General features: G+C 43.6%; 1 protein-coding gene across 8 annotated transcripts; it reads right to left on the bottom strand.

Moving 5' to 3' along the window:
* Positions 1 to 841: 841 nt before the first annotated feature.
* pax6b (paired box 6b) lies at positions 842 to 21967 on the bottom strand. Of its 8 annotated transcripts, none has more exons than XM_084355500.1 (14): positions 21808 to 21967; positions 15512 to 15705; positions 12409 to 12462; positions 11455 to 11478; positions 8843 to 8973; positions 8532 to 8567; positions 8230 to 8445; positions 7789 to 7954; positions 4347 to 4505; positions 4050 to 4132; positions 3812 to 3962; positions 3130 to 3242; positions 2701 to 2842; positions 842 to 1980 (listed from the first exon to the last, which is right to left on the bottom strand). In XM_084355500.1, the coding sequence occupies exons 2-14, from the start codon at positions 15522 to 15524 to the stop codon at positions 1895 to 1897; spliced, it is 1374 nt and encodes a 457-aa protein (XP_084211626.1). In that variant the 5' UTR covers positions 15525 to 15705; positions 21808 to 21967; the 3' UTR covers positions 842 to 1894. The 8 variants fall into 8 exon arrangements, with proteins under 8 accessions (XP_084211626.1, XP_084211627.1, XP_084211630.1 ...); XM_084355501.1 differs by lacking the exon at positions 21808 to 21967 and adding an exon at positions 15952 to 16107; XM_084355504.1 differs by lacking the exon at positions 21808 to 21967 and adding an exon at positions 12734 to 12807 and having other exon boundaries at positions 15512 to 15834.
* Between the last annotated feature and the right edge of the window lie 271 nt (positions 21968 to 22238).

Below are 22238 nucleotides of genomic sequence, written 5' to 3'. Positions count from 1 at the left end.
ATTGTGGACACCTTTGTTTGGTGGGAATTGGAGGTGTTGTGTGTGTATTACAGGCTCTTGTACTGGCATTTGTCAGCATTAGATTTGTTGAAATGTGCAGCTATGGATGCATCATGTCAACATTTTTTGGAAGTGTCCCCGCTCGCTCAGCGAAAGATCGACACTGCGTGAGACAGCATTGAACAGGCAAAAAGGCGTTCTTTAAGACACAATTTTACTGTACAAAATGTTTTATAGTTTTCACAAAATACATTTAGAAAGCTCCATTTTAAATAAAATTAAATTGAAATATTTAAGAGACAGCGTGTAGACGTTTTTATCTCAGAAGCATTGCTCAGACGTAAACCCAGTGTGTGTCCATGTTCTACGTACACACTGAAATAAAAATGCAAAACTCAAAAGAGCATGACAGATGATGCTAGAAAAACCCTCCCATGGTCTTCAATTATAAATAAGGACTGCGGGGTTCGACTGCAGTCTCACGAACTCGAAGCCAATGTAATCGAACAGAACGTGTTTACAAAATTTTGCAACACAAGACTAATATCTTTTAAAAAAACACTGTGTACTAGATGAAATACAAAGGCTTTGGTCTGTTTTACAATCAACAATGATTAAATCTGATATGTACTTGTAAACAACTGCCAAACACTTAAGTTTAAAACTCTGTCAAGCAATGTTTAATCATAATTATAGGAATTAAATATTTCTAGTTGCACAATTTTTTTTTTTTTTGACCATAGGACACTATAATACAACTATACCTAAGAGACAAATTGTACCTGACCCTAAAGAAATGTATTTCATGATGCATGGAACATTTATAGAATATTCTCGGGGATATAAATGAAATCAACTTTTATTGGAGAAATCTTTCTGGAAGATTTCTAGGGAAGACAAGTACTTTACATTTTGACATAAACAAACTGGATTATATCGAAGACGCAGTCTACCATTTACAGACTACAGGTTGTCTTTTACACCTGTTTTTCCACATTTAAATGTTCTCCGTGGTAATCTAGAGTCAATCCAACCACCGAAGCAAGAGGTCCAAGTTGTGTTGCATGTCGCAGCGTCTTTGCACACTTTGAGCTGTCGATAGTGATCCGTGTTTAATAAGCCAGCAAAGCTGCAGGCCCGTGTGTCAGAGGAGTCGAGACCGCAGCCTCAGTGGGTGGATCGAGTTTGAGTTTCCTCTGCTAAATATCCATTCGTAAGAAATAAGACCAATAAATAGTTTTTTTTCTCGATACAGTTAAGAGTCTTCCCTCCAGCTTTTTTCGTCTTTTTAATGATATGCAACAGCGTCCAGAGACCATGCAAAGGCTGGTAGAAAGTCTCGATATAAGCAGATTTTAAAAGATAGTCATGGCAGAATCTCTCAGGTTCTCCTCTCTCAAACAAAAACGCAAGACCAAACATGGTTTTCTAGCAGTCCATCTATCAGTACTTGATCTTGGTTTTTCATATTAACATACAAATGGCCATTTACTAACACACCAGAGAAAAAAAGGAAACAATGACTGAAGTTGGAAATAGAAAAAAAAAAACAGATAAGTTTTTGTTCCATAAAAATTTAACACCGGGCACTTTACAGAGGTCCAATTTTTTTTTTTTCGGTCTTTCCATCGTTGTTCTCTCTTCCGAGTCCTCGTTTTTGAATGTGCCTAGAGCTACAGAACAGCACACAGTCCCACTGGAAAAACAAAGCCCAGACGTCCCAAGGCTCTCCCAGAGTCTTTCTTTCTTTCTTTTCCTTCCCTCCTCTCCTGTCCTTTGCCTCTTCTCAACCCCTCTCTCGCCTCTTCTACTCTCCTGTGCCGTGTATGTGTGAGGAGCACTGCCGGAGGGCGATGGTGGAGTGGGTGGTTACAGGGTGAAGTAGCTCTTCTCTCTACTGTAGTCTTGACCAGTACTGAGACATGTCAGGCTCGCTCCCTGGGACTTGGACAGGGACAGACACTCCAGGAGAGATGAGTCCTGCAGAGGGAAGAAGAAGAGAGACGTCAGTAAAAGAGATATAAACAAGAAAAAAAAAAAACAGCCCCGGAAGTCAACATGCTTAAATTAGATGAGCTGATGCACCATGCACAGTTAAGTGTGACAGCTAACACTAGCACAGAGCATTGTGCTTTAAACGCCTGCAAATAGGTGGACGAGCAGTGGAGCTGCAATGAGTCACAATGCTCTGCACATGGTTGCACAGTAAAAGGCTCGCGAGCTCGATAAATTGAGGCTTTGGCAATGGCATTTAAACAGAGAGAGTACAACAGCAAATGAATCAAATTAATTAGCAATTTAGCACAGAGGAAATGTGGTTATGCATGATTAACTCTTCATGACTATAACCGGTATATATGGCTCTCAGTAACAGCACCCTAATGGGGTGGAACTAAACTATGGGCTGGAGTGGTGGGATTGACATGATGGCGTAGAGAGCGGCGATGAAATGAGCTTTGGTTCATGCAGCTGCAGGGAGGAAAATGACATGGGATGCAGAGGCTGCAGACAGTTGGAAGTTTTTCCCAAATAAGACGGAAAAAGAAAGGAAAAAAAATCAAAAGTCGGAGGTACAGATCATGAATCAGAGATGGCTATGTATGTAGTACCGCCAGGGTTACAGTAAAAGGTGGCAGATGTCTAGAAAAGAGTGCACTGTTTGTTAGCATGTCGGGAAAACAATGAACTTTTTCTGCCTACCTGTTGAGGTGGTACCAGAAGTGGTCATTGATTGGCTGTTCATATGTGCCTGCATATGAGGGGGCGTGTATGTGTCGTAGCTCCGCCCATTCACAGGCGGACTGGTAGGCAGCATGCAGGAATAAGAGGAGGTCTGGCTGGGCTATAGATGGGGGAGAGAATGTTACATTAGCTTAGCCAACCATAGTCTGCAATACTGTAAGCTCTCAAATGGCTTGATTTAATTTTATTTATCTTTTTCTTCTTTCTTTTTTTTTTTTTTTTTTTTTTTCATCCGATTCTCTGAGAAATGTAATTTAAGAAGGCCAGGAAACGCAATTTAAATTACTCATGGTGTGTTTGAGTCCACTCCAATCTTATCTTTAATCATAAAATAGCACACATCTTTAAACATCGCTGACTGCTAGATCATTATGGTCTTTTACTTACTTGCATAGGTAGATTGTTCGCCATGGTGAAGCTGGGCATGGGGGGCAGCGCACTGTAGGTGTTTGTGAGTGCAGAGTCGGGTCTACCCAGCATTGACCCCGAGGTGAAAGACACTGCGGATGAAAATAGAAATAAAAAAATTTAAAAAAATAGTGGTTAAAACATGGCTGAAATGGCACCGTGTGTGTGAGAGAGAGAGCTGTCTCGTTAGCATTAAGCGGTGCGTGCGTGAGGTGACGCCTTGTTTGACAGGCTGATCGGCCCGGACACATACTGTACACCGTTGTGTCTCAGGTGATTGACTTGTGAGCTTCAGCTCTGCCGGTGTGCCCTCCTGCCTGATTCGGTAATTACGCAGATAGTCAGCTGAGAAGTTTTGCTCAATCATCCATCAAAAGGGAAAACCACCGGTGCTTCTTCATGTGAACTAGAGCGCACAGCCACGGAGGCCTCTCCCTCCCTCCCCACCCTCCCCCCACCTTTTTATATTAATCCGCGGGCTGTCACATAATAATATTTAGTCATAGCTCACGTGTCTGACTTCGCTTAAATGCGTCGTCGTATTAATGAAGTGCGGCTTTCACACAACAGCTGACAAATTGTGGTTTTTTTAATATCACATTTTAATATTGTTCTAATGTGTAATAGGGGGTGCTGCTGTGTGAGCTGCGGTGGGACCTACCCGGTGTGGTGGGCTGTGGGATGGCCTGGTAGACGCTGGTGCTAAAGCTGCTGCTGATGGGGATGTGACTGGAGGAGTTGTTGGCCTGCCGGCGCTGGTTCCGCAGCTTCTCCTCTCGCCTCCACTTTGCTCTTCTATTTGAGAACCATACCTGCAGATGGATTAGTTTGATTATTATTATTATTATTATTATTATTATTATTATTATAACTTTTAAAAACTTTTAGGCGTCACTCACTTGTATTCTTGCTTCCGGCAGGTCGATTTTCGCTGCTAGTCTTTCTCGCGCGAAAACATCTGGATAATGAGTTCGTTCAAATTCTGTAGGGCGGGAAAAAGCGTCAGTAAACAAGTGACGAAGTAGGTCGAGGGTGGTTAATTTCTGCAGGGCTGTCGGTCGAATAAATGTCTGGTGTTTGTTATTCTTCTATATTAGAAAATAAAGGAAAGCATTTTTTAAATTTCTAACAAAATCAACATTTTCTAAAAATAAAATTAAAACAATATGGCGGGTTTAAATGTCCAAATGTTTCACCTTTTTCCAGAGCTTCGATCTGCTCCTGTGTGAAGGACGTGCGGTTTCTCTGTAGTTTCCTCTTGAGCTGCAGTCGCATCTGTGTCTCCTCTGAGTCCTCCCCGTTCGAGCTGATGGAGTTTGTGTTTTCTCCTGCACCGTCTTGTTGTTGGCAACCATCTGCACAGAAAAAAAAAGAAGAAAAAAAAAAGATATAATAGAAATATACATTCAATTAAGCTAATTGAATAATTAATTCTCGGGGCCTCGTGTTGCCTCAGCTAATTGCGCCGACATCATTAATTAAAAAGCCCCCATCATGCTTGATTTAATTCAAAATCAGAGGAATGATTGCAGTTTAGTCGCAGTGTTTCCAGAGCTGCTGTGAAAAAGGAACATTGTAAGAAGAAGAAGAAGAAGAAGAAGAAGAGCTCGCAGTTAAACTGTTTATAAAATATTGTGGGAAAAACATGCTGGCTGGGGGGAAAAAGCCTCTGCGTACTTATCGCTCCCCAACAATGGCGTGTGTTCTCAAAAGGTTAAGAGAAATGTGACAAGATGTGGCGAGCCTCCTTTCACAGCCTATGAAATGTATTAAAACCCCAAACTCTCTAGCCCCCTTCTTTTTTTTTTAGGCCACAGCAATGCCTCAATGGTCGTTCCCATATGGGCGTTGGTATAGCCATTGAGGTGACCACCAACTTTTGAATAGGAGAAGACGCTTTTCAGACTGATACAATGCCTTCAGGAGTAAGGGAAACCATTAAACTATGGACACAGCCAGGGACGAGCAGTGAGCCCTCGGTGGGTGTAATATATGGGAGGGGGGCCATTGGAGGAGATGACAAAAGGATCCTCTCTCTCTGGAGGCGCGCAAGGCTATAGTACTTTGGCATTGTGCGCACGAGGATCCCAGTCAACAGAGCTTTGAGTCCAGTGTGTTAACCCTTATCCACTACCATCATTAATCACGTCCCCCGGCCAGCTACACGCCAGTCAGGATTTCTGTCCTCAATTGGAAACAAATGAGTGAGGAGAGAGCATGCAACCCCCTGAACAACCAAAATAAGGCCAATCTATTCACTGCCCCTTCAGTTGCAGGGCGAGGCTTATCGGCTAATGTCTGTCTTGTTGTTGGACATCATTATCACCCCGAGAAGTTAATGCGAAATTAAGCAGGGGTGCGTCGATAGAGGCTGGTTTTTTTTTATGTAATATCTCACTGATGTGTGAGTGGAGGGGGTGAACTTTTTCTTGTATGCAGATTAAGTTTGTGTTTTAAACCGGATTGACGTGTCTATTTTCTTTTTTTTGTGGGTAGTGCCTTGCTCAAGGGCAGGAGGTTGCTGTTGTTTTTTTGTGGGTAGTGCCTTGCTCAAGGGCAGGAGGTTGTTGAACAGGTGCACAGGTGTCGTGCACTGTTGACTACTGTGCAGTCTGAAAAGCAAAACATGCACTCCCCTTTCCAAAAACTGAAAGTTTGCGCGTAAAAACGTCACTTTTTCAAATTGAGTCTGGTGTGGAAAAATGTAGAAGAATTTTTTTTTTTTTTTTTTTTAAGTGCAAGTTGCAAACATCTTAAGCGTGTCTAAATGTAAAAGTCTCGGTTCACTGGAGGAAGCCTGATGCGCCACGTTTTCTCGACAATTTCCCCTCGCTGCAAAAAAAAAAAAAAAATAGACAAAAGTATTCGTCTATAGGCCAATAGTTTGTATCCACGCTATTTGTTTCTGCGCTCTGGATAATCCATAAAAAGGAGTGAATGTGCAGCTATTATCCGTCTGCCAGACCCACTGACGCTAGGATGGGATTTGTTTTCTTTATAAAAGCGCTGGGAAATAAACTCATTCTTTAGTATCACGATGTCTCAGCCAGTGAGGCGGAAAAGCAGCAAAAAAAAAAAAAAAAAAGAGAGAGAGAGAGAGAGAGATACCGAACCAATTGCGGCACCTTTCAGCTGCTGAGACCGGATCAAAACACTCTTGAGAAACCGCTTAGAACTGAAAGAGAAAGTGAGAGACTAAATCCTATAGACGGGATTTGGAGCCATATAGCCAGCGAGCGAGAATGAGAAAGAGATAAAAGAGAGAAATCGGTGAGGAGTTTTTATTCGTTCCTCTTTGGATAGAGTTGTCTTCTCTTTGGGGCCCTGTCACTCTCCATGTAGCCTTTATGTCTGCTTACTCGGCTGTCGGATGGAAAACATATTTTCGTTCCCCTGAGAGGAGCGCGAGTTACTTAAATACCTGAATTTAAAAAACACAATAGACAAAGAGCTCATTATTATTATTATTATTATTATTATTATTAATATTAATATTATTATTATTAACAATAATAATAATAATAATAATAATAATAATAATAATATAGCCTAAATTATATGAATAATGATTAAATAATAAATTAAATATGCCAGACATATCAACTCCAACCAAACTTAACTATAAAAATTGCTGTTTTTATTTTAATGTCAACTAATGGTAATAATAATACGTTCTTATACGTCCAAAATGAAGTGAATTATTTTAGCTGTCCATGTCTTCCTTTCCGCTGTACTGCTTGTCCATAACAGCCCCACGTGTCCAAAATGCTCATCAAACAAATGCTAATTATTATTTGCTTGCGCCTGAGTTCCAGCGCTTGCGCTTCCCTCTGACCGCATTATAAATCAGACACAATGCAGTGAATAGATATTTAAGAAGCAAAGCAAACGTTTAAAAAACAAAACAAAACAAAACAAAAAAAAAGATGGCGTTTCTCCTTCTTCTGAAAAAAAAAAGGGTCCGCTCAGTGTTTGGCCTTGCAGGAAAAACCCTCTGAAGTGGAATATTTCCACAGCAGCCTGACCATCTCCACACTCCTGCATGTTGCCATAATGAGAGACAAAGCCCTCTCTAATGAGCAATTACACGTAGTGCGAACCGTTCCCATAACCAATCATTGCGTGTGAAGGAAAACATTCCTTTGTACTAATATCCGCGCAGCACAGCTCCCCGGCTCTGCCTCCCCATCAGGAGGGGAGGAAAGCGCAGGCTGTTGGATGGACACCTCTGCTGAAAGGACAAGCCGCTGTCACGCACATCCATGTCTGGGACAGTGGAGGCATTCAGACTGCATGCTTGGCCTATGGCTTCATCTAATCGACTAGTCTTAATTGGGGGTCTTGTTCAGGGCATCAAAGCATGCCAATACAATACCTTCCTGCAAACAGAGCCGTAGACCGGAACCACTGGAATAGTGAGCTGTAAAACTATTCATATTCAAGCATGACAGTTCATGGTGACCTCTGAGGAGTTCAGACGGACGTCACGCGAGGGAAATATTTTTCTTCTTCTTCTTTTTTTTTTTTTTTTTTTAGGTGACTGACCAACCTGTGAAACCAGAACCAGACCCGGTTCTACCTTTCTTTAGTGCGTGCGTCAAGGTGTCTTTACCGCCACTGTGTGATAATGAGGCTCACCTTGGTTGGGCTGCCCTGGCACTGATGTTCCGGGGTACCAGCCGGGCCGGGTCCCCCAAGTTCCTGTCTGACCGTTGAGCATTCTCAGCTTGTCATACATGCCATCTGCGCCCATCTGTTGCTTTTCACTAGCCAGGTTGCGGAGGACTCTGTTTATCGATGACACCTGAATGACAAATTACATATGATCACAGCAAAGATTAGGATCAGATGGAGAGCGCGCACGCACGCACACTTTATATTAATCATAATAAATCTGCGCGCTCCTTTAATTCGCCGTACGTCGCGCCGCTAAGCGCGCTCCGACACTTTGAACCGCAGCGTGTTTGATAAAGACTGAATGGTTCGCTGCCCATCTCCTCTTCCTCCACTGCATGAGAAAAAAAGTCACTTCATGTGGCAAATTAAATCATGCACACAACTTCCAGTCAGCACACTTACACTGGGTATATTGTCGTTGGTGCAGATCCCCTCCGACAGAAGTCTGTCACGGATCTCCCACGCAAAGATAGACGGACACTCCCGCTTGTACTGCGCGATCTTCGCGACCACCTCTGGAGTGGCTACCCTGGGCTTGCTGCCGCCTATTGCTCTCGGTCTTATGGAGCCAGTTTCATAATATCTGCCCAGGATCTTGCTCACACAGCCGTTGGATACCTGGATAGGAAACAAAAGACACAATTCACATACATTATTTACGACTAGTAACGGAATTTTCTAAGATGGCGTCAAATAATTATCACCTTTTCACTGTCCAGCACTTGGACTTCATCATGGGTCTATAAACACAAAAAATATGCCTTGAATGGTATATTAGGCATTTCTTACAATAAGAGCAGGCACATTACTTTACTTGTTTTCGTCTGCCTTATTACATTTCCAGAAGACGGAAAGATAATCATTTCACTGACTTCATAAAACAACCATTAAATGCAACATTCACGCTACAGGAAACACGGAGTATTTCTCTCACTGACTTTATCTTTACAAGTAAGTTTGTGTGCATTGAAAACAAAACCTTGTTTTCGGGTTCAGAGAGGAGTGTGGTTGTCACCTGCAGTATCCTGGAGATGTCGCAGGGTCGAGCGCCACTGTGAGCAAGTTCAACTATTTTCTGCCTGGTGGAATCCGGCAGCGGTCTACCATTAACAAACACACCACCAAGCTGGTTTACGCCACTGTGACCTACATGGAGACAAAAGCATCGCAGTCATCACACCGTCACACAACTCCAACTACAGCATATGTGATCATAAAGCACATGAATGTCACTGGATGGTTGGTGGTGAGGAGGAGGAGGAGGAGGAGGATGGCAGAAAGCGCTCAGGATAAACCGAGTTAAAAACATGAAGCATGGAGACAGAAGTACACTGCAGATTACTGGGGGAAAAAAATAAAATTAGCTGTCATGTGATTGTAAAAGGTGTTTAAAATCCAAGTGCACTGATAAAATGAGAGTTTAAAGGAGCTGTTGCACCGCTCGGTGCGTTCGCCTCCGAAGACGAACTGCGCAGTTGTTCAGAAAACACATGCACAACATGGATTAAAAGCGACAACAGCGTCATAAAAACTGAACCAAAACATCTAAATGTGTTATTTTCTAATAATAAAAGAGCACATCAGTCCGTCTCCCGCCCCGAGGAGACTCAGTCGGGCTTTAATCAAAGCGGCAAACTTCGCTATTAAAGCATTCAGCACCGTTATCCATCCCAGCTGCGCATCACCAACAACACCAGCAGCTCGCTCATAAACTGTCCTCAAAATAATAACCACCAGCAGCGACAATCACATAAAAACACTATAGCTGTAATAATGTGTTAAATTAGCTTCCATTCAAAGGCATCGCTTTTTAGGAAAGTGGCGTTAAAATCGACAGCGATGGTCCTCCAGAAACACACAATAATTACGCGTCAGGAACACAGGCAGCACACAGGATACTAGCTCTAAAATAGCAATTTTTATGATTGCTTATTGTCTAAAAAAGAGATAGCTTTTTGAAAATTATCCTTAAATTGTTCTATGGCATCTCGCTAAAGCACAGAATAAGCCCGCAAACCTGAAGCCAAATGGGAGAGCTGACTCCCCGGAGTGCCTGAGCTGCGCTCTGCTTCTCCGCTGCCTTCCCCTGCGCTGCCGCCCGGTACATTGACTCCGGGAGCAGAGGCTCCTTAGCAATAAATAAGCTCCAAATATAGAAGAGGGGGAAAATATGATGAGCCTGCCTGACATTTGTCTTTAAAATAAAGCTAGCTGCACGTCAAGTTTGAGCTTAATTTCTGGAAATAGGCGGAAGTCGCCTCGGATCATGCATGGGAGGCTAATTGAAAAGATCAGTTGGAGCACTTGTGGCAGGCATGTCACTTTATGACACCGCTCTGCTTTTGAAAATCGCATCGTCACGACAAATAGTAGCATGATAAAACGACCCTTTCTGTCTGCATTTGGATATCACTCAGACAAAATTGGACGCTACTCGTTTACCCTCCGAGGGAGACTTCGTTTTAAGGTGGCCGGGGGCTACGCGCGGCCACACAGACGAGGGCGCGCCTGGATTCTTAACATATTAAAAGTGACATGCAGTTTTTTTCCCCCCCTTGTTTGTATTTGACAACAAATGCTCACAGCCACTGCAGTCCTGTTGTGTGCAATCGGTGGGCGTCTTTGCTCAGAAACATGTCACAGGACTGCGCTTTAAACCCGCACACTTTATTTTATAGGAATGATCACACGGGCCTTTGTATAGATGAGTGAATCCAAAACCTGCTTAACTGAGTAACATATCCCTTTTGGCCGCTATGTGCAATAATCTTCCAGCGTGGATCTGATTGATAGTAAACCCATTATCATCCCTCCTGCTCTTTGGTAATTCCAGGATTAAGTGGAATTAATAGACTTCTTACTCTGAAATTGGCCTGCGCGCATTAGGCGCTCCCGCTCCGCTCTGCGGGTCCTCCAGAGCTGCTCCATCCCCTCAGATTTATAACTATCATATAAATCCTCCGGATCGATAAAACCGTCAGATAAGGACATCACATAAAAATCAAACCCCTCCTAAAGGTTAAGTCTTAATCATGGCACAATTCCCTCAAGTGCCCAGAGTCGATCTCGCCCGCTGGCGCTGATTATGCGCCTTGTATTCTATTGCGAGTCGACTAATAGGAAAACATATGGTGTCAATTTGGACGCTCCCCACCATATACACCCAGGAGTTATTAGCACAAAAGCCACCGAGGCCGTCGCGACCTTTAGACAAACCCAAAGGGCCGGGCCCAATGATATCTCCTCGGCAATTCGCACCAGACATCACACGCCAAGCCAGGGGAGCATCCCATTATCATCAATCCGCAGCAAAGCAGGAGCGCCGGGTATTGTACACAGCTTTGATAAGGCCCCATCAGCTCTGTAATGGACAAGCGACTAATCACAGCGCTGCGGCCTCTAAAACAAACCTCTGCTGCCACCAGCTTGTAAAAGCTACTTCTGCTTTTTCACCCCATCAAACCAATCCAGCTGTCACGTGGAGCCAAACATTGGGATTCACACATTATATATATATATATATTTTTTGTGGTTGATTAACAGCACAAGACACGTCATCATCATCATCATCATCATCATCATCATCGAGGTATATGGAGAATAATATAATAAAATTATTCCACACACCTTCATCACAGATGTCATACACCTCTTGTCCAGCAGCAAGAGAGAAAATGTTTCATGTTTATCCTTTTTTGTTTTTCAACACACACACACACACACACCAACACACACCAGCAATAAGACACATATTCAACTCATGGGCTCACTTTAACACACACATCTACCATGATTTTTTTTGCATTTATTTTTTTTTATTTTAAAGGATTGGCACCCACGACAATATGGTTGTTAATATTTAGTTCACCCTGCGCCCTGACAGTGAGGCCCGCGGTTATAGCGCGTGCGTTTTTCTCTCTCCTTCCTTTAGTCCACGCCGCTGTCTGTCCGTGAAGAATATGGACTCATCTACATAAGACATTATTGCTATTCCTCATGTTTCATGCAAGGCTCCTCTTTTTCCCCTCCACGCAGCTAATCTTGTATGCAGCCTGGCAGCCAGCTCTAACGCTAATGCAGACGGCTGTGCAATTATTTAATACCAACTCAAGCAGAAACAAAAAAAAAAAAAAAAAAATCTCCCTCTCAACCCTCATCCTCCTCCTCCCCCCTCTCTCTCCCTCTCTCTCTGGAGGAGGACGACGTGTGATTAACTTGTTCAATAATAACTTGCCTACCTATCATTGCAAAATAAAAAAATAAAAAAGGAGGGAGAGGGGGAGAGAGAGAGAGAGGGGGGAGAAAATAAATTAACAGCAATGAAACGGCCATCAAATAACTGCGAATACCCCCCCCCCCCTCCTCAGAGTCATGCAAATCTATGCCTGCGACATACATCCCCCTGTTTTTCTTCCCCCCCCCCCTTTAAAAGTTATTGCGCTCTAACAACCGGGTGCATAATGTCAGTGGGTGCTGCTTCCATGCAACCGCACAAGGGGAAGGGTGGGGGGGAAACTTGCGGTTGTAATCAAAAAGTTTCAAAATAAAACAAAAGAGCCTGAACATAAAAAAACAACTTACTGTTCTGCATCATTGAGGCTACGCCAGACTCCCACGTGGCTTGGTTGTGGTATTCTGAGCGTCACAAGGAGAAGAAACAAAACAAAGCTGGTTAGCATCAAACCGCAACAACATGGCGCTTCATTGTCAAATTATTTGCAATGCATTTTTTAAAATTATTTTTCATTTTAAATAAACATTTCTCATCTCATCTTTCGATTATAGAATTTTTTTTTTTTTTTTCAATTATTATTTTTTTTTTTTGCGGGATCTTGTGCTTTACAACATTATAGATGCATAATGAATTCCTCAGTGTATGTACTGAATGTATTATAATTAAACTTGCCTGGAAACAGAGATGACTGTCCACTCTATAACAATTTAGTCAATCATCTGCCGTTCTCACTACTTAATGTCTCCCTATAGGACAAAGCAAAACAACACATTAGCACAGCCACAGCTATACTGATGTACTCAAACTTAACTGTTACCTGCATATTTTTTTTTTTATAGTCAAGCCTTTTTAAATGTTTGCTGACGGATTATTTGAGGGGCCTTGTCGAGATAAATTCAAAGTAACTTCCTCGGGGCCTGTAACTCTTTCACTTTTTCTTTCCAAGAATAATAAATAAATAAAAAAAGTTAATATAAAGCAATCAGCCCTCATCGTCTCACCAGGAGATTTTTCTTCACCCCCCCTTTCTTTTTGTAAACTTGATCTCCCTCCTCTTGTGGTGTCTATCGTGGAAAACTGTACAGTGACACACGTTGTCTACCTCGCCTCACTGCTCTGCAAAAGTCCAGAGCAGGAGGGGGTACAAAGCTGGTGTACAAAGCCTGCTGGACTCCAACAATGCACCCCCTCCTCTCTCTCTCTCTCTCTCTCTCTGCCTCCGTATACCTCAGACCCGGGGCGAGAACTCGGCCTCCGCGACTAGAAACACACAGCTTCCCCACTAAACACACCAACAAGTTCAGATTAATACAAAGAGCCGGAGGCATGCATCCACCCCCTCCGGGACCATTCACACACACACACACACACACACACACACACACACACACACACACACACACACACACACACACACACACTCTCTCTCTCTCTCTCTCTCTCTCCTCACACACACACACACACACACACACACACGACCGTGACCCCGCTGCCGCTAGTGCGTGAATGTGGGTTTTGTTTGCCCCGCTTTTACAGAGAGACAGAGACACAGAGAGAGAGAGAGAAAAAAATTAAAGCAAACGTAATTTTCTTCTTCTAAATATTTGGTGGTTATTTGGTGCTGCTGGTGCGGGTTGTAAAAGCGGGTTGAAAGACACAACAGCGCAGTAGGGCGCTCAATTGGAAAAGACAAATGCATTAAAGAAGCTATTGACTGAGAGGGAGGGGGGGGGGAGGAGGAGGAGGACAGATAAAAAGGGGGCCAAGGGAGGGAGAAGTCTGAAGTTTTTTTCTCTACCCTCCGCGCAAAGTCGTGTGTTGTGTGCGGAGCAAAATGGCCCAATAACGTCGTCTAACGGGGCTGCTGTGTTGGTCCGTGAGACGGAACCAAGGAAGGCCGCCATTGCGCTTGGACGCTGGCTCTGCCTCTCTGCTCGTGTCTCACAGGCAGGCTGCGTTACTCTGATCCAGATTCCATCACACTGCTGCACATGTTAGTTAGCCTGCTACACCCACACAGCTCCCATTGCATTTCATATATTCTATTATTATTATTATTATTATTATTATTATTATTATTATTATTATCAGCCTCTTGTTATTCTGTGAAAGCGAATGCGCAAAAAGTGTAAATTAAAACGAGAATATGTTGAGAGTGACCAGCCTGTGTCAGTCAGCAGCTTTTAGCCTCCAAGTGGTTAATCATTTATTTAAGGTCGAGGGCTCAAACGTTGTTGTTCCTGAGGTTAACTACGATCTAATCTGCATTTTCTTTTTTCTCCCTTTAGTAATCCCGGACGACAATGTCCTGAATTCAGCATCGCTTATTCTGGCCGCTGGATCACAACGTTCACACGCAGGAGTGCTTCATGTAGGCCTTTGCGCTGCAAGTTGCATCCTAACAGCGGATATATATATATAAATATGAATATATATGCGATACACATGCATTAAAAAAAGTGTTGCATAATATAGAAAACACGTAGTGAGTTGGTTATTAGCATGCACACAGACAACAGGTTAAATGTCAGCTCAGAGCAGCAGCTATTACCACACAGGCCTGGTGTGTTTTTACTATTAGTGCTTTTTTTTTTTTAAATTAAAGTATTTTTACGCTGAATTATGCTCAATTTATTTCAGTAAAAATGCACAATTGCAGCAAAATAATGCATTTATATTATTTTATCAATTCCTCCCATTTATTTTGACAGAATAGTTTAAAAGCAGCAGCTTGTGTCCGTATTGTGCGTTTTATTTCGAAATAACTGGAATTATTTGAAAGCATCGTTAACTATTAATAGTGTGATTGGCCTGTCAACACTGTGTGTGACTGCTGTAAAATGCTCCACAGCCCAGCTGTGAGAACGTAAACGTGGTTTTAACTTGCTGTCATTAAAGGCAGACTGAGACATCCAGGAGGGGGGAAAAAAGTGTGGGGTGGCAGTTGTATTTTGTCAGACGCACAAACACACTAAAACTAAAAAACGGGCCTCCTCCCCAACTGCTGCCATGGAGCTTTTTTTTTTTTTTTCCATACAAGGCGCTTGGGTGACTCGCCTGCATGAATCAATCTGACACCTTTCCTCAACGGGTCATTGCGCCCCATTCTCCACGATGATCACTGTCCTGGCCCAACGTGACTTTTTACTCTTTAACTGTCATAAATAAGCGGTAAGCTATCCGTGGGCCCTGAAACACAGCGACAAAATCGAGCAGGCAAAACAGACAAGGGACGCTAAAGGCTGTTCGCACTGTTTGAGAGAGAGGAGACAGGCTGCACGGTCCAAACGATAGGCACAACCTCCCTGAACCTCAACCTACAGCCGAGAATAAATCACCTAGAATAATATTAATAATTGCAATTGATGTATATACAATAACAATAATAATGTACAATAATAATAATTCAACAATTTAAGAGCACAGGCAAACTTTCAGTCAGGATCTCACCTTTTTGGGGCATCCTGCGTCGTTGTCAAAGTCCTTGGCAAACTACAGGCTAACAGCCTAGTTCTCCACACCACGGAAAAGAGAAAAAAAAAACAAAAAACAAAAAAGCCGACCAGGATCAGTCTCTCTCGGGAAGTTTAGAAGAGGAAAAAATTAGTTTCCAGTGGTCTTCGGCGGAGACGGAGGGGATATCCCTGCGAAGTGGACAGAGATTGACAGTGAACTCAGATGTCAGGACGCACGGAGTTTGGCGAGGATGTGCGCTGGCGTGTGAGAGAGCGAATGAGAGAGTCGGAAAGAGAGAGAGTGGGGAAGAGAGGAGAGAGAGAGCGAGAGAGAGAGGAGGGGGGGGGGGAGGAGTGGAGTGGAGTGGAGTGGAGGGAGGGAGAGTGGTGGTAGTGGTAGAAGGAGGTGGGGGGGGAGGAAGAGAATGAACACACCTATGCTGATTGGTGATGGAACAAGTGTATTAATGTTATGTGTTCCTGGTCTGCTGTGTGCGCCTCGCCTCGCCTCTCCTCGCCTCGCCTCCCTCCGCCGCTCTTCACTGGCCCATTAGCGCGACCCGACCTCTGTCATCATCCCCCATATAAACACTTCCCCCTGCACCACAGCCAAAGCGGGAAACGGGGCCGAGCCACAGCGAGAGAGAGAGAGAGGGCGAGAGAGAGAGAGAAAGAGAAAGAGAGGGAGAGTCTCGTCTTCCCAACCCACTAATCAGCCCACGCATGCAAATACCCAGCGCTCACTTGCTGGATATTGCCCTATTGCAGAGCAACTGCCTCGGAAATGCCCATTGGACGGAAGGCTCTATTCTTCCAGGCTGAATTGGGTCCGCGCAGGGAATCTCAGGCATGTTCAGCTCCAACCTGAGGCTAACTAGTGCTGCGAGGAGGGAGGGAGGGAGGGGGGGGAGAGAGCAGCGCGCACATGAACGTTGGAGCTCATAACAGCAAATTAAAATTACAAAGAGCTGCAGCGTGCCTTTAATGGAGCTACACATGCGATTCATGTTATAGAGAGGAGTGTAATTATGCTTAAAAATATGTATATATAAAGTTAAAGAAAGTGTTTTTTTTTTATTATTATTTGTTTGTGGTTCTGCGTCCATGCACGTGTCGAGTGTGGGGTGATGTCACTGACAGGAAACGCTTTTATTAAAAACTAAATAATTTAAACAATTTGCCTCACATGTGAATAAGCGTCATTCTCATCTAAAATTGATTAAATAAAAATGAAGGTAGGAACCTGAAGTCCAAAAACATCCCTGAGAGGAGACCTCTGCTGCTGCGTGGAAAGTAGTGCACCTGAGTTTGGAGAGTTTCTTTTAAAATTATTATTATCAATTTAATTCAAACCTCTAAATGTGAGCATATTTATGTTAAGTCTTCTGCATATACAAGCAAAAAAAAAAAAAAATGGCACGACCCTTCAGAAAAGGTCCCCCACGTGCTTTTGTTGATTCTTTTGGGTATCACCTTCCCCCTCCTGTCAACAAGAACGCCATGCGTAAAGAGCGCAGCCTTTAGGCAAGCTCCGCTGCTTTTTATGGACACATTTGCGAGGCGCGGCGACGTCACTCCTGCGACCTGACAGCAAATAGCACGCGTAAATAAAAGTAAAGCAAATGACTGTGTAGCCATGGCCACACGCTCCCCAAACTGCGCGGGTTGAATGACTGGCTATTAACGCACACCTCAACGCACCCAAAAGCAACCCCTCTGCGCCCGTGTTTGAGCATACACCCGGAGCTTTGGGCAGCACCAGTCTCGGCACTGAGGAGCCCCGTCGCTTTACTCCAAAAGGAGGAGAACCGAGGGGGAAGAGAATGAGGCTTGTATGGATGTGGAAGCCAAACTAAAGCAAGAAAAGGGGGTGCGTGAAAGGGCAGAGAGAGGGAGAGAGGAGAGGAAAGAGAGGGGGGACAGGCAGGAGCAGGGGGAGGGGAGAGGAATAGTTGTTTTTTTTTTTTTTTTTTGGGATGGGAGGCCATGAAATGAAGTCATGGAGGCCTACACTTGACTTTCTTTGACATGTGAAAAAGTAGGAGAAGTCAGAGCTCATCAATAAAACACTTCGGAGGTGAAAGAGGGCTCCCTAACAACCATCGCATTCCTGACTATGGGTTCAATGAGTAGACAAACGACGCTGCCAGAGAGAGAGAGAGAGAGAGGGGTGAGAGGCAAGAGAGGGAGGGAGGAAAGGGGAAGAGAGGGAGTCAGAGAGAGAGAGAGAGAGGGGACTGCCCGGCTTGAATGGGGCCCTCAGTGGGCCGGCGAGATAATGAGCTGAGAGGACCGGCTCAAACTGTCACCGAGGGTCCCGCGGTGAGGAACAACACTTTGGCCAATACTCCTTCATCAAACAACCCGTAAACTAAACGAGCACATTCATCTGTTTCTCCTTCCTGCATTGTTTCTACTCACTTAGACTGGTGGCTCAGCCTATAGGCCTACCGTGAATGGGCCGCAGCTTATATCAGCGAAGGGAGGAGAGGAGGGGGTTCCCAAACATTTTCACGTCAAGGACCCCCCTATTAGACATGCATTAGACCACAAACACCCCCCCTCCCTCCCTCCCTCCCCCCCTCTGCACTCACCCCACCCGATTTGAGCTATGAGGCAACCTCGTGTTGGTTATGATTTACTGTAACACTGAATGGACAGGGAGCGTCATCATTACTCACATTTAACTTTTAATTTCACTGTTTTCGAGGCGACCACGGAGGGAAATGGTCTTCTTTTACAATTTGGAGAGAGTGTACTCGTGTTGTAATAAAAGTTCGAGGTGCTTAAAGTTGTTTGAACGCAGTGTTTACTCTGCGTCCTCCTGAGGGTCAGCCACGGTGGGCTGCACGTTGGACTGGCGCGTCAAACCAAACCCCAGCCGCAGAATTGCGAATTTTAATTTTTTTTTTACTGAGCTCAATCATGTGACGAGACGCTGATAAACATGTGACAATCTCGTCCAGTTAAACGTTCAAGCAAAAAAAATCTCCCGAGCAAGCCCTTTAAAGGACTCGCTCCGTGTTGTTCGCAGCCTACTTTTGTAGTGCAAATGTTATTGCACACTCACTTGTCACAGGCTGCAGCTGTCAAAAATTCACACCACTAACCTGCCCTCGCTGAAAAGACAGATTCCCCGATGAGTGTGTCAAGTAGTTTTCTTTGGAAACAATACCTCCAGTAGGTTATTGATTTCTTTGGTTAAGCTGTAAATCCGCTCCAAGAGCTAATTCGTTGTCTCCACTCTCAGGAGGTTTTTCTTTTTCTTTTTCCACAATCTTCACTCGCATGCCAAGTAGGCCCTCAGCTTTATAAGGAAGAACCCAGTTAGTAAATATATTTTTTTTTTACTATATATTTTTTCCCTGTTTTGTAAGGTAAGGTCTGGGTTTTCTGTGGAAGGAAAAAAAACGGGGATAGGCTGATGTTGGGAAAGCAATTAGCCCAATTCGGATTATCAGCAACTAATGCCAAAGGCCTTGAAAAGAAAGCCTAATCTGGTCGCTATTTTCCCCTGAGGCAGTGTGGTATTTGTACCCATCTAGAAACTTTTAAATACAAAAAAAGAAAGAAAGGAAGAAAGAAAGAAAGAAAGAAAGAAGGGGAGGGAGCTGCTGTGGAAAACAGTGACATTGTTTTTGGACAGGGGGAGAGATGTAGTGCAGGGTGAACCCTCCTCGTCTGGTTCTGGATCAGACTTTACAGGCTGATATAAATCTGTGTGAGATGAATTCATCATGTGTTAAAGTGGCGGAAAAGGAGCTTCCAATTGGGTTTGTTTTATTACTAAATCTGACTTAGTTTTATTGACAGTCGTTTGTGATGCCACTGGAGGTCACAGTTGACTCACCTTTTTACGTATGAGGACATATCTGGGGGGGAGGACTGTTAGAAAATGTTCCCAGATTGTTTTAGGTAAAATAAAAAAGCTGGCTGAGCTGATGCTTGGAAAATCGGTGCATTGATTTATATTTATGTATTTTTTTTTTTTTTATGCAGAAAGGAAGGCGTGAGTTTGTTATTCCTTGGGGAGGGAACACATCACACCCTGTTTGTTTTATTTTATTTCAGGACAGAGCTGCATGCACATTATAAAAGCTGCTGTTACCGCCCACAGATCCCAAACTGATCATTTACAGGCCTCACACTTTAATGCACCTTCTTTACGCACTGTCGAGCAAACAAACAAATCCATTACTCTTACTATTATTATTATTATTATTATTATTATTCATTTTATACTGTCGTTTATTATAATTATTAATTATTAGCAGGTAATTTTAACAGTCTTTTCTCTGATAATATTGTTGACAGTTCTGTGGTGGAAAATCAATTTAGGGTAAAAAAATAAAAATAAAAATGTAGTTTTTAGGTTTTAAAAATCCAAATAAAATAAACCTACAATTATTATCATTAATATTAGCAGTAGTATTATAGTAAAACAATAACAACATTATTATTATTATCATTCTGTCATGTCGACCTGAATGTGTGAGCTGCTTTCTTGTGGCGCTGACCTGTCATTCATCACCCAGCCTCGGATTGTCACATTTATTCTCTCTGAAGACATTCACGAGCAGATCGCTGCTTTATTTGCATAAATTATTTGCACTTTTACAACGCGTGATTCCGTTTTCATCAACAATAATTAAACAATCACATGCTTGTTTGACTTGTGCGCAGATAATTCATTAATCTCATTTTCTTTTCTTTTTCTAAAAAAAAAGGCGTGTGGAGCGCGGACCGGAACAGAGGATCTGTTAATGTTTTATGTCTCAGTATTTTCTGTAAATATGAGGAGACACGACTCCAGCACGGCGTGGACAAATCTAAGAGTTTTTTTTTTTAATTTTGTTTTTTTATCCTGGAAATGTTTGAAGGAGGTTTGCTGTAAAGGCCCAAGAAACACAAACCTAACCCTTTTTAAACATGCTCCTTCAAAATAAAGGTCTAACTGCCTATAAATGTAATTTCAACTGAATTGAGCTGCATCACTCTGCTCCTCCGGGGTAAATATTGAGAGATAAATACATTAATGCGAATGTTGTTGGGTTTTTTTTTTAATTGACCTAGTTCAACTTCCACGGTGCACGATCTTTGACGTTTTGTGTGGAGCCAGGGAGAGGACCGAGCATTTTCTGGTGCAGCCTCGAAGAAGGTGTACAGTCCACAGAAGCCCTCTCCTGGCAAAAGGCTGAAGGCTGGGATAAACACCGGGGCTAATGGTGTCACAGCGCTGCTCGGCGAGCGTGACAGAAAGAAACAGGAGGACCCAAACATACAAGAGCCTGGACCTGAGGCACCCACAGTCTCCCAGCTACTGTTTGGGCGTCAGATTGTGCTTTTATATATGTGATGAGGCAAATACATATGGAAGATCATCTCATTAGACTGGAGGTTCAAATAGAAAATATGTATATAAATAAAATATTTATTAAAAAGTATAAAACAAGGCCTAGGCGGTTTTTTCTGGAGCAGAATCAGCGTGGAAACCCTCAGGGCGCACATGTCATTCCCCCTGCATGCTTAAATGTACTTTAAATTATTTGACACGCTGTCTTTTTCTGCAAGCTGCCGTCAAAACTTTAACATTTTTCTTTGTTTTTATTCCACAACACGACCAATAACTTCTCCACCTCAACATTTAAGACTAGATTACCGGGGGCTGCTTCTCCAAAAGATCTCACGTGGATCGTAGCGCAGAGAAGAAGAAGAAGGAGAAGAAGGAGAAAATGCGCCGTTTGGCTGAAACACTCCGCTGACGGACAGCGTCATTTCCAGCGCGCTGATGGATCGACTGCAGCTGAATAGATCCCAAACACATTCAATTTACTGTACAGGTCGAAGCCTTTAATTCCCCCCCGCGCAAAGCTCATAATAATAGGCGCTTTTTAAGGAGTGACGTGCGCTTAATTCCTCGGTGAAGATCGCTAATTACACGCTGTACGTGTGCATGATGGATGACAACAACAACAACAACAACAAAAAAAGCCCAAGTCAGCTCGCCGTGTTTCAACCGCGTGTGTGTGGGGTGCACACCTCCTAGAGCAACGTGCAAGCACTTAGCCAATAATTGTGCCTAACTTTGCCGAAGCACCGAGTTTATAATCAATCTGCAGGCGCGTTCAAGTTTCTGCGTTAAACGTTCAACTCTGGGGAGATCAGGGAGAGTGCAGGAGTGCGCGCTGTTGCAGCGTTTAAACATTAACAAAAGGAGAAATTCCAAAGTGTCAGAGGGTTTAAATATTAAAAAAAAGGACCCGTTTGAAAATGAAGTTCATCCAAACTCACCGGATGAGAGGCGGCAGACGCGTCTGGTGAGCGGTATCCTGTGCGTACGAAGTGGCTCCGTCCCTCCCCGGATGGATGAATCTCTCCTCCGTGTCACAGCGACAGAAACTTATAGGTCCCGATTAAAATCTATCTACCTTTGGATCCGTCGTGGAGTTGAAATGTCAATGAGAGTGGGAAAAAAAATCTGCGGCTCTTACCAGCAACTTTCCCTTCGGCATCAGCCCTCAAGTTGGCAGTGATTGGCTGGAGCGACGGGTCGACGTCATACCTTGGACAGGACAGAGAGCGCAGAATGGGGAAGTGCACAAGGTAGCGTGGAGCAGCACACCGGCCTGTTTACTGTCCCAGTGTGTGTGTGTGTGTGTGTGTGTGTGTGTGTGTGTGTGTGTGTGTGTGTGTGTGTGTAGGGACTGACAGCTAACAACACT

Source organism: Pagrus pagrus (genome assembly GCF_965226575.1).
Source record: "Pagrus pagrus genome assembly, chromosome: 1".
Lineage (NCBI taxonomy): Eukaryota > Metazoa > Chordata > Actinopteri > Spariformes > Sparidae > Pagrus > Pagrus pagrus.
Note: the sequence above shows the minus strand (reverse complement) of the source record. Positions and strands in the feature narration are given on the sequence as shown.

Bases quoted from the DNA above. Each gene is read 5' to 3' on its own strand.
- pax6b (XM_084355500.1), bottom strand. The intron at 8,974-11,454 runs GTGTGTGGAATA...GTCTCCATGTAG, and splicing joins GTATGACATCTGTGATGAAG to GTCACAGTGGCGTAAACCAG. The intron at 8,446-8,531 runs GTGATAATTATT...TTTCCTATCCAG, and splicing joins AAGTGCTGGACAGTGAAAAG to GTATCCAACGGCTGTGTGAG.